This window comes from Hyla sarda, chromosome 1 (genome assembly GCF_029499605.1).
Source record: "Hyla sarda isolate aHylSar1 chromosome 1, aHylSar1.hap1, whole genome shotgun sequence".
NCBI lineage: Eukaryota > Metazoa > Chordata > Amphibia > Anura > Hylidae > Hyla > Hyla sarda.
In genome coordinates, this window is record NC_079189.1 from 292,689,919 (window position 1) to 292,706,635 (window position 16,717).

Consider the following 16,717-nt stretch of genomic DNA (forward strand, 5'->3'; position numbering starts at 1 on the left):
TTCCAGGTATCTGCAGAAGAGGCACAGCAGCACTGGGACCGTCAATATGAATTCTCTTTAAGCAACTGCTCCCATACCATGTGGTAAGACCATTTCAGAATGTAATAAATCTAGTCCCCTAAAGCTGGTTTTACAGGGCTGTATTTTGCACTAGTATTTGTAAGCCAAAATCAGAAGTGGAACTTGGAGAGGGACAAAGGTAATGGAAAGGTTTGTACATTTTCTGTTTTGGACCCACTCCTGCTTTTGTCTTGCAAATACTGATACAAAATACTGAGCCAAATAATACTGCCATCTGCAGTCAGCCTTAATGTCGATTTAAGGGCATGTTTGTGTATACATTTTTTTCCTTTATTTTTCTGCTATACAAGTATGTACTCCAAAAATTCACTTCTATCATAGTGACTTTTTTATCACTTTTTATTTTTTTTTATTTTTTATTTGATAAAAATCAGACAACGAGGAGGCAGGGTAGGGACCCTCCTCGTGTCCTCACAGCTGATCGGGAATCCTTTTAACTTTAGACGCTGCGATCAACCCACTATGATGCAGGGTCACCTAGTGACCATGTGTTATAGCACGGGAGCATACACAGGGTTGTATTTTACATTACATATGATTGTGAAGCATAGCCTGTCATGAAAAATTTTCCCATATATAAAATTCCACCCATTGAAAGTGTGAAAGTATTCTCCAATGGTATTGACTTTCTTTCTTTCTAGGAATGGGAATTGTAAAACTGTACAGCAAGGAAAGGACTGTGTACAAGGCCTACGTCTTCGACATTACTACATGTTGTGTGGATCTCTGCTCCGTGTCTGGAGTCGGATGGCGTCTGTGATTTCTGACATTACAAGCAGTAGCTACCTACAGATTGTGCGTTTAAAAACCAAGGATAAACACAAGCAAGTGGGTAAGTAGCTGACACTTAATACTTGCATACATCAGTTTATAATGCCTAGGATGTAACTTTACAATTGTATGAATGTTAACAGCAGTGTTTCCTCCCCCAACTTTTCTTTCCAGGCATAAAAATCCCAGAGGTGTGTGTGTATAAAGTACAAGAGGAACTCAAGCAAATGGATCTAAGTGTGAAGCGGAAACATGAGGAATCTCGTCAGAATGCCCAACGTCGGTCTTTGCCCCCTTTACCCTCTGCATCCCTTCCTTTGGACTTTTCTTTACCTTTATTTCAGTCAGCCTCCTTTTTAGAACCGGACATATTGGATTTGACCTACAGTCCTCCACCATCAACCACACAGGAACAGCATGGGTATCCTTTCTCAGAAACTCTAGGAAACATTCTTTCAAATGACATTCTCCTGGGTGAGTCTGTTAATGTCAAAGAGATCATAGAGGAGATGCTTCAAAAAGCAAAAGAGCCATCGGCTTCAGATCGCCAGAGTGTCATCCAGTATGGAGGGGAACAAGCCAACTTCTGGGGCACAGGCTGACAACTAAAGCTTGCCCAGTGATCTCAGACCCGCAGCTCTGCTCCCCGGCACGGTTTGTTGGAGAAGCCATGATAGCAGAGTTTGGATTTTACCATTAGGAACCATTACAAAACTGAGTACTTCACAGAAATATAACAACCAATTGGAAGTCTTGTAGGCCAAAGCAAATAGTACACAATTCTTCATTTTTCAGAGGACCAAGTGTCATGCAGATGCTTATTTTGACATCTCAATTTAGTAACTAACATGTCTACATTCTTACTAACTGGCTGACACATCAGGTGCTGTAAAACTGCAGTCTGTCCCTATTTTGTGGGACTAAAAATGTGCAGAATTCACACCGGGAGCACAACACTGTTTCTGTGCTGACTTGTTTCACCGGCTTAGGGTAGGCTTGGGATTCAGGTTCCCAGTGTGCATAGGTTCTTCTGTGTTCATGAGCTGTCTTCTCACAGCGCACAGCACTTTATTGTCTCCTCTGCCGAGCTTCATACACTGCTGGCTAAACAAGCCTTTTGCAGAGCAATAGCATGTGTGATCAGTATACTGCATATGTGGAGAAGGGGTGGGAAAAGACTGATCTTTTAATTGTTATTTTAACCCTTGCTAATCTTTGCACTATTTGCTGCCCCATGACCACCTCCCTGTGGACAGATGGGGCCTGGGTGTCTGCTCAGGGTATGTTTGTATATAAATATTTATATCCATATATGTATGTCTCAGGCTGGGTACTGTTTGCCTGACAGAGGCAGACACTGTTTTAAGTTTTATGCCAAAGACATTTATTATATCTTCTTTTTTTAATCACATATTTAATTTTTTCACCTTTTGGAATGCTAGTGTTTTTCTCCTTTCCCTTTTATTAGTTTGTGAACTTCTGCTTTTGGCTAGGCTATTCCATCTGAAATGTTAAAAGGGACAGCTGCAGCACTTCAAGTCAATAGCAGTACAATACGCAATATCGACAATGCAAACAATGACACCTAATAATGGTCGGATGCATAGAATACACACACTTTACCTCTATTGCTTACTAGAAATACTTATCCATGTCACCCTTTGGTTTTTTGTCCTGTTTACTGGGGAATCCTGCTAGGAATAGATTAACCCAACTTGTATTGATGAAATGGGAAAATTGTCAACTATTCTTGTAGTTCTGCAAGTCATGGCTTTAGTTTTCTTTTCTTTTGGGTTGTGACTGGACAGTAAGTTATTAAATGTATTGGTAAACCTATTGAACAACTGAGGTTGGGGACAAATGTCTTGTCCTAATGGCCTACACTATACTAAAAATCTTCACATTTCTTTCATATAGGGATGAACAAAGTTATTGCTATAACCAAATGAAAAAGTTGAACGCTTATGCTTTCCCTGCCTTTTTTTTGCACTTGCTTGCATTTCACTACACAAATGGTGATGCATCAGCAGGTGCTGTGTGTGCTGACATTTTTGGCACACTGCCTTTTCCCTGGATTTTGCAGTGATTTTCCTTTTTGTATCCAACTTTATATGTCCTGCCCTTTTTGAATTGGTGACCCACTATCCTCCTGACATGCATTGTGCAACCCTTTCATCTGGCAGTGGGCTACTTATTAACCTGTTCCAAGACACCCACTTGTCAGCCAAAAATGATAGCATGACTTAAAGGGGTACTCCAGTGAAAACCTTTTTTCTTTTAAATCAACTGGTGGCAGAAAGTTAAACATATTTGTAAATTACTTCTATTAAAAAATCTTAATCCTTCCTGTACTTATTAGCTGCTGAATACTACAGAGGAAATTCTTTTCTTTTTGGAATGCTCTCTGATGACATCACGAGCACAGTTCTCTCTGCTGACGTTATTATAATAACACTTTATTTATTGTTGTCCTTAGTGGGATTTGAACCCAAGTCCCCAGCACTGCAAGGCAGCAGTGCTAACCACTGAGCCACCATGCTGCCCTTAGCATACATCTGCTATGCATGGTTGCTAAAATGGACAGATGTCAGCATAGAGCACTGTGCTCATGATGTCATCAGTGTTCCAAAAAGAAAGGAATTTCCTCTGTAGCATTCAGCAGCTAATAAGTACTGGAAGGATTAAGATTTTTTTAATAGAAGTAAATTACAAATATGTTTAACTTTCTGCCACCAGTTGATTTAAAAGAAAAAAGGTTTTAACCGGAGTACCCCTTTAAGGTAATCCTAGCACTCGGAACTGTGCAAGAAAGCATTAACATATTGTGCTGTGTTTCCACTTGAAAGGTTTCTTTGGAACACTGCTACTGCAGTTTTGAGCCAAAGTGGGACATATATCCAAAAGGAATGGGAAATATAAAGGAAGGACATCTTTCTTTATACTTCTCCTTCCTCATGGATCCACTTCTGGCTTTGACTCAAAAATTGCAGTAGTGGTATTCCAGAAACCTGCCAAAGAAATGCAGCCTTCCTATATCCAGTAATTACACTAATCAGCCATAACATTACATCAACTGCCTAATATTGCCTCCAGAAGTGGGCTGACCCCTTGGGGTATGGATTCCATAAGACTTGAAAGGCTATGTTCCCACTTTTTTGGTCTATTTATGATATGTAAAATGTCAGATTTTGGGCAATTTTACATCTTTAAAAATGTTTTCTCCCTCTGAACTCCGTAGTAAAATATCTCTTCTTTCCCATTCATTAAAACTTTGTCCTTTAATTTTACATCCATAGCATTAAAGGCGCACTCTGCCCCTAGACATCTTATCCCCTCTCCAAAGGAGAGGGGATAAGATGTCTAGGGGCGGAGTACCCCTTTAAGGGGACTCTTTGACTTTATGTATATATGTATTTATGGATGTTTAAAAAGGTCTCCTGTTCAAAAAGTCAATTTTTTTTTTTTTTGGTAGCTCAAATGTCTAAATGCTACAAAAGGCATAAAAAAACAGTTTCAATTTTCAGCCTTGAATTATGGTTAAAAAACAAAACTGGCCAAGAAACTGATACATGCCCAGCGGTGTGTGCTACCGAAGCTCTTCTAGGACCAACTAGCCGAAAATTGACACTTCATTTGACCCGCCATCTCCACAGACTTCCCCTGTAATGGCGCTGTTATGAGCAAGCAATGTTATTCATCTGATTTTAATGTTATGGCTGATGTAAAATGTAATGTGTCTCAACCAGTGCCTTGCTATGTACACCAGATAGTGTGCACTACTGCTTCACCTCTTGTTTTAAGTGTCTTTATGTTCATTAAATGCCGAATTTTATCTCAGGTATTTAACCCCCTTTTACCTATCATAGGGAGGGGTTCTGCAAAACATTTCTCTGGAATTTTAAATGCATGCCTCTGTGGCAGAAATAGGGGCCAGGAGAAGCTGCTGCCCCTTCCATTCTGTCACATTATCTTTGTGTACCCAGTGAGATCACTTCAGTGCCTGTGATCTGTTGCGTTTTACAATTAAGTTATTATGACCCGTGTGTGCTACTGATTCTGTGCCCTGACACACACAGGTCTCCTACGCATATTTATAAGTCTGTAATATATGTATACAGTTTTATTTAGAATATGTGCCTTCAACTAATTCCTACATTTTCTATTTGTAACTGAAGGCTGGAAACAGCAACTCAGTAAAAGTTTAATGTCAATGCATATCTTTGAGTTTCTTTCATCTAAAGTGTTTTTGTGTATAAAAAAAGTTAACTTCCTACAATAATGGGCCTAGGCAAAGTAAATAATATATTACAGTGCAATATAAATATGAAAGTCCAATGAAGCACACTACAAAAGTATTTGTCCAAAATACATGTAAATCTTTATTTCAAAATCAATATATAAAGTCATACTGAACAGGACGGACTGTAAAAAAGGACAAGAAATACATCACAGATGCAGGCATTGCTGTTAGGAAGTATTCATGATGCCAATAATAAAGATGGCAGAACAAATACAAGTGTTATATTAGTGTTTAATAAATATCAGGGGAGTCGATATACATGGGACTGGTGCATGATGTGTCAAAGCAAACTACCCGTGAAAGAATGGATGGAACAAACAAACATCTAACACTAGACTTGTAGGAAACACACACTGAAGAAGCCTGCGTGGCAAGACTGCTTTGGGGTCAGACACTACTAAGTTGTATGTATACGAATGTAGTGTTAGATGTCTGTTCCATCCATGCCCACTGTTTTGGCACATGATGCACTAGTACCATGTATATTGTCTCCCCTGATATTTATTATACACTGTAGCATACAATTTGTTTTTGTACTGCTATCATTATATATTATTGACATCAGGTCAATAGTAGTTCCAACCATTTTTTACTCTGTCCTGTATTTTTAAGATTTTTTATGTATTGATTTTGCACTAAAGACTTGCATGTATTTTGGATACTTTTTTCGTAATGTTCCTGTTTTGGAGTTTCATCTTTAAAAAAATGTTGTGTTCTACAGATACTGTGTATGTTTAACCCCTTGGGGACCAAGCCCATTTTCACCTTAAGGACCAGAGCATTTTTTTGCACTTCTGACCACTGTCACTTTAAGCATTAATAACTCTGGGATGCTTTTACTTATGAATTTTGATTCAGGGAGTTTTTTTTTGTGTGACATATTCTACTTTAACTGTAAATTTCGTCGATACTTGCATCATTTCTTGGTGAAAAATTCAAAAATGTCATGCAAAATTTTTAAATTTAGCATTTTTCTAACTTTGAAGCTCTCTGCTTGTAAGGAAAATAGACATTCCAAATAAATCCTATATTGATTCACATATCAACTTTATAACAAAAACAAAGTAAACATTTTATATGTTTTTTACTTCTGGAAGACGACAGAGGGCTTCAAAGTTCAGCAGCAATTTCCAAATTTTGCACAAAATTTTCAAAATCTTAATTTTTCAGGGACCAGTTCAATTTTGAAGTGGATTTGAGGGTCCTTCATATTATAAATGCCCCATAAATGAAACCATTATAAAAACTGCACCCCTCAAAGTATTCAAAATGATATTCAGAAGGTTTAACCCTTTAGGTGTTTCACAGGAATAGCGGCAAACTGAAGGAGAAAAATCGAAAAATGTTTTTGTTGACCCAGTTTTTGAATATTTACAAGGGGTAAAAGGAGAAAAAGCCCCCAAAATGTGTAACCCCCATTTCTCTCGAGTAAGGAAATACCCCATATGTGTATGTGAAGTGTTCGGCGGGCACAGTAGAGGGCTCAGAAGGGAAGGAGCGACAATGGGATTTTGGAAAGTGCATTTTGCTGAAATGGTTTTTGGGTGGCATGTCGCATTTAGGAAGACCCTATGGTGCCAGAACAGCAAATAAAAATCCACATGGCATACTATTTTGGAAACTACACCCCTCATGGCACGTAACATGGTGTACAGTGAGCCTTAACACCTCACAGGTGTTTGACTTTTCGGTAAAGTCGGATGTGTAAATGAGAAAAAAAAATTTCCACTAAAATGCTGGGTTCCCCGGCCCCCCGCCCCGCCCCCCCAAAATTTTTTTTTTACAAGAGGTAATAGGAAAAAATGCCCCCCCACCCCCAAATTTGTAACCCCATCTCTTTTGAGTATGGAAATACCCCATGTGTGGTTGTCAAGTGCTCTGCGGGCGAACTACAATGCTCAGAAGAGGAGTCACATTTGACTTTTTGGAAAGCAAATTTTGCTGAAATGGTTTTTGGGGGGCATGTCGCATTTAGGAGGCCCCTATGGTGCTAGAACAGCAAAAAAAGCCCCACATGGCACACTATTTGGGAAACACCCCTCAAGGCACGTAACAAGGGGTACAGTGAGCCTTTACACCCCACAGGTGTTTGACATATTTCTGCTAAAGTTGGACGTGAAATTGAAAAATTAGATTTTTTTTTTTCCCACTAAAATGCTGGTGTTACCCCAAATGTTTCATTTTCACAAGGGGTAATATGGGTTAAAATTTTGGGAGGCTTTTTCTCCTGAGTATGGAAATACCCCATATGTGGATGTAAAGTGCTCTGTGGGCGAACTACAATGCTCAGAGAAGGAGCGCCATTGGGCTTTTGGAGAGAGAATTTGGTTGGAATAGAAGTCGGGGGCCATGTGCGTTTTACAAAGCCCACCTGTTGTGCCAGAACAGTGGACCCCCCCCCCACATGTGACCCCATTTTGGAAACTACACCCCTCATGAAATGTAATAAGGGGTGCAGTGAGCATTTACACCCCACCGCCTTTTTCACAGATCTTTTGCACAGCCCACTGTTCCAATGAAAAATAAAATTTACTGCTCAAAAAAATCTGTCAGACACCTGTGGGGTGTAAATGGTCACTGTATCCCTTATTACATTCCGTGAGGGGTGTAGTTTCCAAAATGGGGTCACATGGGGTCCACTGTAATGTCACCATGGGGGCTTTGTAAACGCACATGGCCTTCAATTACAGACACATTCTCTCTCCAAAAGCCCAATGGCGCTCCTTCTCTTCTGAGCATTGTAGTTCGTCCGCAGAGCACGTTACATCCACATATGGGGTATTTCCATACTCAGAAGAAACTAGGTTTAAAATTTTGGGAGGCTTTTTCTCCTCTTACCCCATGGGCATGCTGGGAGGTCAATGGCTGTCCAGCAATTCTGGGAGTTGTTTTGCAATAGCTGGAGGCTCTGTTTTGGAAACAGTGTCGTAAATAACTTTTTTTTTTGGGGGGTGGGGGTTAACTGTGTAGGGGTATGTGTATATGTAGTGTTTTACTTTTTTATTTTGTGGTAGTGTAGTGTAGTGTTTTTAGAGTACATTCAAATGGACGGGGGTTTACAGAGTTTCCCGCTGGGAGTTTGAGCTGCACTGTAAACCCCCGCCGGTGTAAATATACCCTGTACATTCACATTGGGGTGGGGGGGGAGGCAAACCTCCAGCTGTTGCAAAACTACAACTACCAGCATGCCCTTTGGCTGTGTGTGCATGCTGGCGGTTGTAGTTGTGCAACAGCTGGAAGAACACTGGTTGCAACACACTGAGTATGTTACTTAACTCAGTGTTTTGCAACCAGTGTGCCTCCAGCTGTTGCAAAACTACAACTCCCAGCATGTATGGTCTATCAGTACATGCTGGGAGTTGTAGTTTGCAACAGCTGGAGGCACACTGGTTGCGAAACACTGAGTTAGGTGACAAATTCTGTTTTGCAACCAGTGTGCTAGACCACTGATAGACCATACATGCTGGGAGTTGTAGTTATGCAACAGCTGAAGGCATACTACTAACATTTCCAGCATGCCCTTTGGCTGTCCGTGCATGCTGGGGGTTGTAGTTATGCAACAGCTGGAGGCACACTGAGTTAAGTAACAAACTCGGTGTTTTGCAACCAGTGTGCCTCCAGCTGTTGCAAAACTACAACTCCCCGCATGCCCAGACAGCTGAAGGACATGTTGGGAGTTGTAGTTATGCAACATCTGGAGGACACCACAGTTTGGAGACCACTGTGTAGTAGTGTCCAAACTATAGCCCTCCAGATGTTGCAAAACTTCAACTCCAAGCATGCCCAGACTTTCCAGGCATGCTGGGAGATGTAGTTATGCAACATCTGGAATGGCTACAGTTTGGACACCACTGCACAGTGGTCTCCAAACTGTGGTGTCCTCCAGATGTTGCAAAACTACAACTACATGTCTGGGCATGCTGTGAGTTGTAGTTTGGCAACTCCTAGAAGGCAGCAGTGAAGATCACTTACCACTGATTTTCACTGCTGCCTCCTTACTGCCTGCTGCCGGTCCCGCCACAATCGCCGCTCTGGCACCTGCCGCAATCTTCCCCCCCCTGTACGCCCTTGCTCCCCAACAGGTTAAATGGCTACTGTCTTTAAAAAAAAAAAAAAACAATTGACATGTTGCCTAGACATGTCAAAAATTGTAATCACTCCTTGTGATCACTAGTTAAGATCTGGGGAAGTGTGAGGCATCATGCTCCATTCCCTGGCTACCAGGCAGATCTGACCTTTTTGCTTCATAGACTTATATAGCGAAAAGGTCTGATTTGATAAACAGCCGTGGAGTGAGCATTACGCTGTTGTGAACTTCCCAGGCTTGTAACTAGTGATTGCAGTGGGTGAAACAGTGTGATCAAAACTTTCGACATGTCTGGGCAACATGTCATTATTCTTTAAAGGGGTACTCCGGTGGAAAACTTTTTGATACCAGAAATCAATTAAACAATTGATACCAGAAAGTTTAAATAGATTTGTAAATTACTTCTATTAAAAAATTCTTAATCCTTCCAGTACTTATTAGCTGCTGAACACTACAGAGGAAATTCTTTTCTTTTTGGAACACAGTGCTCTCTGCTGACATGACCATAGTGCTCTCTGCTGACATCTCTGTCCATTTTAGGAACTGTCCAGAGCAGCATGTTTTCTATGGGGCTTTTATCCTACTCTGGACAATTCTTAAAATGGACAGAGGTGTCGGCAAAGAGCACTATGGGCATGATGTCAGCAGAGAGCTCTGTTCCAAAAAGAAAATTATTTCCTCTGTAGTATTCAGCAACTAAGTACTGGAAGGATTAAGATTTTTTTAAAGTGATTTACAAATCTGTTTAACCTTCTGGCACCAGTTGATTAAAAAAAATTTCCACCGTAGTACCCCTTCAAGATTTTAACCCCTTAACGACGCAGGACGTATATTTATGCGTAGCTCCCGCGATATGAAGCATCACATCTCGTCGGTCCCGGCGCTCATCAACGGCCGGGACCCGCGGCTAATACCACACATCGCCGATCGCGGCAATGTGCGGTATTAACCCTTTAGAAGCGGCGGTCAAAGCTGACCGCCGCTTCTAAAGCGAAAGTGAAAGTATCCCGGCTAGTCAGTCAGGCTGTTCGGGACCGCCACTGTGAAATCGCGGCGTCATGAACAGCTTGCAGGACACCGGGAGGGCCCTTACCTGCCTCCTCGGTGTCCGATCGATGAATGACTGCTCCGTGCCTGAGATCCAGGCAGGAGTAGTCAAGCGCCAATAACGCTGATCACAGTTGATACACGCCTGTGATCTGTGTAGAAGATCAGTGTGTGCAGTGTTATAGGTCCCTATGGGACCTATAATACTGCAAAAAAAAAGTGTTAATAAAGGTCATTTAACCCCTTCCCTAATTTGAATCACCCCCCTTTTCCCATAAAAAAAAAATAAAACAGTGTAAATAAAAAAACATGTGGTATCGCCGCGTGCATAAATGTCCAAACTATAAAATATATTAATCAAACCGCACAGTCAATGGCGTATGCGCAAAAAAATTCCAAAGTCCAAAAAAGCGTATTTTGGTCACTTTTTATACCATTAAAAAAATGAATAAAAAGTGATCAAAAACAAAAATCGTACTGATAAAAACTTCAGATCACAGCGCAAAAAATGAGCCCTCATACCGCCCTGTACGTGGAAAAATTAAAAAAGTTATAGGGGTCAGCAGAGGACATTTTTAAACGTATAAATTTTCTTGCATGTAGTTATGATTTTTTTCCAGAAGTACGACAAAATCAAACCTATATAAGTAGGGTATCATTTTAATCGCATGGACCTACAGAATAATGTTATTTTTACTGAAAAATGTACTACGTAGAAACGGAAGCCCCCAAAAGTTACAAAATGGCGTTTTTTTTCTTCGCACAATGATTTTTTTTTTTCGTTTCGTCGTGAATTTTTGGGTAAAATGACTGTCACTGCAAAGTAGAATTGGTGATGCAAAAAATAAGCCATTATATGGATTTTTAGGTGGAAAATTGAAAGGGTCATGATTTTTAAAAGGTAAGGAGGAAAAAAACGAAAGTGGAAAAACCCTGAGTCCTTAAGGGGTTAAAGTGTTCCTGTCGCTTTAAGAAACTTTAGATATGACAGACATATGTCAAAAGTTTTAAAGGGGTACTTTTAAATCAACTGGTGCCAGAAAGTTAAACAGATTTGTAAATTACTTATATTACAAAAAATCTTAATCCTTCCTGTACTTATTAGCTGCTGAATACTACAGCAGAAATTATTTTCTTTTTGAAACGCAGAGCTGTCTGCTGACATCACGAGCACAGTGCTCTCTGCTGACATCTCTGTCCATTTTAGGAAGTGTCCAGAACAGCATATGTTTTCTATGGGGATTTCCTTTTACCCTGGACAGTTCCTAAAATGGACAGAGATGTCAGCAGAGAGCACTGTGCTCATGATGTCAGCAGACAGCTCTGTCTTTCAAACAGAATAGAATTTCCACTGTACTGTTCAGCAGCTAATAAGTACAGGAAGGATTAAGATTTTTTAATAGAAGTAATTTACAAATCTGTTTAACTTTCTGGCACCAGTTGATTTAAAAAAAAAAAAGTTTTTCACCGGAGTACCCCTTTAATTGGTTGGGTCTGTATGTTCAAGCATTGATAAATTCCCCCATGTTTAAGAGAATCTGACAACAGATAAATTGCAACCTTGAACACATTTAGTGCAGAATGCAGTAAAAACTGCTATTGTATTTTCTGTAGAGCAGATAAAGAGATTTTCAGTTATTTTAGAAAGTACTCACCGACATTTAATTAATTTGGTGATATACAGTGACCCCCCGACTTATGATGGTCCCGACATATGATCATTTCAACATATGATGGCCTCTCAGAGCCCATCGTATGTTGAAGGCAGCCTCGACATATGATGCTGCTGTGTGTCAGGTCCATGGTACAAACAGCTATCTGACAGCGCTGACTTCAGCAACTGATGTTTAATGTGCCCCGTGTGTCCCGTTCTGCCTCCTGTTACTCACATACTGTCCTGCTAACTCACGCAGGCTTCCACTGTGAGCTCCGTGTAGGACCCGCCCCCCCAGTGCAGCCATAGCCAATAGCCTGCAGCATCTTGCTGCAGGCATCCAATGAGCTGCTGGCTGCCCTCCCCTTCCTTTATTAAGGAGCTGTAGTCGGCAGGATCGTAATGGAGGACATTCTGTCCCCCCTGAAGGTATTTAAAGAACTGTACAGTACTGTATGTGATGTCACACATCACATACAATACATATACACACTATACACCCCATACATCAATGTTTCCCTATCAGTGTGCCTCTAGCTGTTGCAAAACTATAACTCCCACCATGCCCAGACAGTCAATGGCTGTACATGCATGCTGGGAGTTGTAGTTGTGCAACAGCTGGAGGCACCCTGGTTTGTTAAACACTCCCCATACACTCCACATGCAATGGTCATCCCAGAACCAATTAGCAGTTTCCCATAGAGATATGTATTCAACATACAATGGTTCCGAGGCCCCAGAACCAATTATCATGTTTTACATAGACATATGTACTCGACATATGATGGTTTCAACATATGATGGTTCTCCTGGAACCAATTAATATCATATGTTGAGGGACCACTGTATTTGCTTCCAGAGTGCAGCATAAGCCATTAGAATCATTTGGAGGCTTTTGTTGGCACTTGCTGTAAATTCCATTTGAGTTCACATGCTATCTCCCACAGATGTGGCTTACCTAACAAAGCCTAAATTCCCATGATGCTTATGACTTTGCAGAAACGGGATTGAGTCTTATTACATTTCAGTAGCCATTAGCCTGTGTCCTAGCTAAGCGCAGCCATTGATAGTTTAGGCTGCTTTCACACTATAACATTCATCCGTTTTAAAGATCCGTTTGATGTTCTGTTATGAAAACTCTGAAAATCTGCCATTAAACGTCCGTTAGAAAATCCTATTATAGTCTATTGAAATAAAAAGGATGGAAAAGCTCTCCACTGTGAAGGACAATATATGAAGGAGGTGAGCCCCTAACAATAGAGTAACTCACCAGATAGTGTTGTGCTATGAAAGAGGCATGTAATCCTTTCGGAGGGTTGTAATGGAGATCCCGCCTGGACATCCACCTAGGACTGCAGCTTTTCCCGCCCTCGGCAAGGCATAGGGAACGTAAAATGAAGATTGTTAACTTTTCCGGTGCACAGGTAATAGGGATATTACAGCGCTGTCCACAACCAAGGTGCGTAGTTTAGAAGTTTTTTTTTTATTTTACATGTTGTTACATGTAAAATAAAAAAACGTCTAAACTACTCACCTTGGTTGTGGACAGCGCTGTAATATCCCTATTACCTGTGCACCGGAAAAGTGCACAATCTTCATTATAGTCTATGGGATGTTTACATTATCCGTTTTAATCCGTTATAGTCCGTTATTAATAACGGATGTTATTTTGTGACGGAAGATAGTAACGGGATAATACTGCATGCACTATTTCTTCCATTCATTTTCCCGTCACAAAATAACGTCCGTTATTAATAATGGACTATAACGGATTAAAACAGATAATGTAAAAACACCATAGACTATAATGGGATTTCCTAACGGACAATGGGGAAAATGGGTCTGGGGGAGTTCAGGGGTGAGATTCTGACAGAGGAAAATGCATCTGGCAGTATAAATTTTAGGGGTCATGATGTCTGGCAAGGTTATAATGATTATTGTTGTCATACAGAGGATGAGGATCTACTAACAAAGCAACCACTGATGTCCTTGCATCAGACTCTGCAGAGAAGATGGAGCTGAAAGAAGACAAAGACCAGATAAAGAAAAAAAGTAAAGTCAACAGAGAAGAAGTCTCCTGTGAGTCATTATACAATTGTGTATTCTCCTGACGGTGCCATAAGAGCTGGAGTCACTTGTAATTTCTGCAGGGATGATGGGTGACACTGTACCCCAATCTGTGGTTGTCCAACTGTTACAGAACTACAACTCCCATAATGCCTGAGGCTTTGCAACAGCTGGAGCCACTTAAACCGAGATATTAGAGTATACAGCCCATTTTATTTTAATGGGTATGTGACTGCTAAGACCCCCACCATAAAAAAAAAAAAAGGGCTGCATAGTCTAATATGCCCGGTACTATTTTTGCTCCCAGTCTGGAAGTAAGTGTATTACAGGTATTTCCCAACCTTTAACTCTACAGTTGTTTCACAACTACAGCTCCCATCATACTCTGTCTGATGGGAGTTGTAGTTTTGCAACAGCTGGAGCATTCACATGGGGGCAGGCATAGTGGCAGAGTTTATATGGGGGTGAAGCATCATGGCACAGTTCATATGGCAGAGGATGGCATTGTAGCACAGTTCATATAGGGGCAGGCTTAAATGGCAGTATTATACTCAGAAACAGGGTCTATGGTGTTTGGCAGCATTATTACACAGCATGTGGTAGTATTATATTCAGGGGCACAGTTTGACAGTATTATACCAGGAGCACAGTGTGTAGTAGTTGTAAAGCATTAAGTCATCGTTCTCCAACAGGCAGCCCCTATTTCTGGCATGGCCGCTAAGTGTGAACCAGGTCTTAGCATTTAGCTCGGATCTTCACCGAATGGCAGACCTGGATAAGTGGACCCCTACTAAAAGTAGTTGAGTACCCCTGCACTAGGTGATCTGCACACAGAACAGACTGCAGTGTGAATTCAGGGAATTGTATAACATTGCAACTAATAATCATTTAGACTTGTCTACTGTATCACTTAAAGGGGTACTCGCGTGGAAAACTTTTTTCTTAAATCAACTGGTGCCAGAAAGTTAAACAGATTTGTAAATTACTTCTATAAAAAAAAAATCTTAGTCCTTCCAGTACTTATTGGCTGCTGAATACTACAGAGGAAATGGTTGTCTTTTTGGAACACAGAGCTCTCTGCTGACATCTCTGTCCATTTTAGGAACTGTCCAGTGTAGGAGAAAATCCCCATAGCAAACATATGCTGCTCTGGACAGTTCCTAAAATGGACAGAGATGTCAGCAGAGAGCTCTGTGTTCCAAAAAGAAAACCATTTCCTCTGTAGTATACAGACCCTAAAAAGTACTGAAAAGATTAAGATTTTTTAATAAAAGTAATTTATCAGATCAGAAATTTAGTTTAAAAGCTGCCTACACCTCAAGGACAGTATTCACATTTAAAGAAAAAATATATAGTAGCTGAGACCGTGTTTCAATTAATTGAATTGAAGCACTGTCTCAGCCACTATATTTTTCTTTAAATGTGAATACTGTCCTTGAGGTGTAGGCAGCTTGTAAACAAAATTTCTGATATTTTTCCCGCCAAGAGAAGGGGGGCATGAATGAAATAGAGAGCCCGCCGGCACAGGAAGATCAGAGATCAAATGCTGCAAGGCAAGAGCAGGCGCTGTACAAGGGCCATACGACCATCCAGAAGGAGGGGGAGCAGGAAGGCTGAATCTCGATTAAAGACACCCAGTAAGCTACACCCAAGTCAGTAGCGGAAGGGTTAAACGAGATGGCTGAGGCAGTCACAGGAGGAAGTACAGAAGACAGTCAGCTCTCCAACTAGAAAAGGAGGAAAAATGCAAGGACTGCCCATGAAATAGCGGAAACCTAAGAAACTCCACTCCAACACCAAGACGGTCTGAGCAACGTTAGGCATCCCATAGGAGGTAACAGCAGTGCGTAGCTGGATCACTCATACTACCTGTCCATAGAAGGAAAAATGAAACTAAAGAGTAGTTGAGCGGAAGTCTTACGGCGCCCACTAAAGTACCGGAATAGCAGCTGCGGCATACGACCCAACCTCCATGGATGGTGGAGAGGGTCCATTGTACAGCGGTCAACTCTCACTCATAGTGGAGTACCGAAATAGTAGCTGCAGCAGAAGATCCGAGCTCTATGGATGGAGTAGGGTCCATGGTACATCGGTCAACTCCCACACACAGTGGGAGTACCGGAACAGCAGCTGCAGCAGATGACTCCAACATGTATGAATGGTGTAGAGGGTCCATGGTATCGCACTCACAGTTGGAGTACCAGGACAGCAGCTGCGGCAGACGACCCAACCGCCATGGATGGTGTAGAGGGTTCATTGTACAACGGTGAACTCTCACACACAGTGGAGTACAGAAATAGCAGCTGTGGCAGATGGCACATCCTTCATGAGCAGTGGAAGGGGTAAGTGAGGCTGGTGGAGAAGGGAACAGGCTTAATGTCACTCCCTGTGCAAACCTGCAGAGAACATCTATGCAGAAGCTGTCCTTGGTGGATTAAAAACCCCATCCTAGCGATGCAAGGCAACAGCGCACAGAGCCACTATGCAGCCCCTTGGGAGCAACGCAGGTTACTATGTCAAAGACTGAACCTTCGGCAACTGCATACCCCAGCGAAGGCAACCATAAGGTGCAAGGGAAACCCCCTCCCCCCAAAAAAAATTTAACAAAAAAAAAGGTCACTCTGGAACAGGGGCTAAACAACCATTGCGGACTCGGCATATGTGAGCCTGATGGAACCATGCACATGGCTGGTGCTGCAATACACGGAAC

The 16,717-nt window shown here is 41.4% G+C and overlaps 1 protein-coding gene across 7 annotated transcripts in view; it reads left to right on the forward strand.

Moving 5' to 3' along the window:
- Window positions 1-3,140, forward strand: part of SBNO2 (strawberry notch homolog 2) — a 64,517-nt gene extending 61,377 nt beyond the window's left edge. For all 7 annotated transcript variants that reach the window (XM_056517391.1, XM_056517356.1, XM_056517382.1 and 4 more), the window contains 3 exons: window positions 7-83; window positions 723-913; window positions 1,027-3,140. In XM_056517391.1, the coding sequence (XP_056373366.1) occupies window positions 7-83; window positions 723-913; window positions 1,027-1,454 (696 nt within the window). In that variant the 3' untranslated portion in view covers window positions 1,455-3,140. The remainder of the gene's footprint in view (window positions 1-6; window positions 84-722; window positions 914-1,026) is intronic.
- The last annotated feature ends 13,577 nt before the right edge of the window (window positions 3,141-16,717 follow it).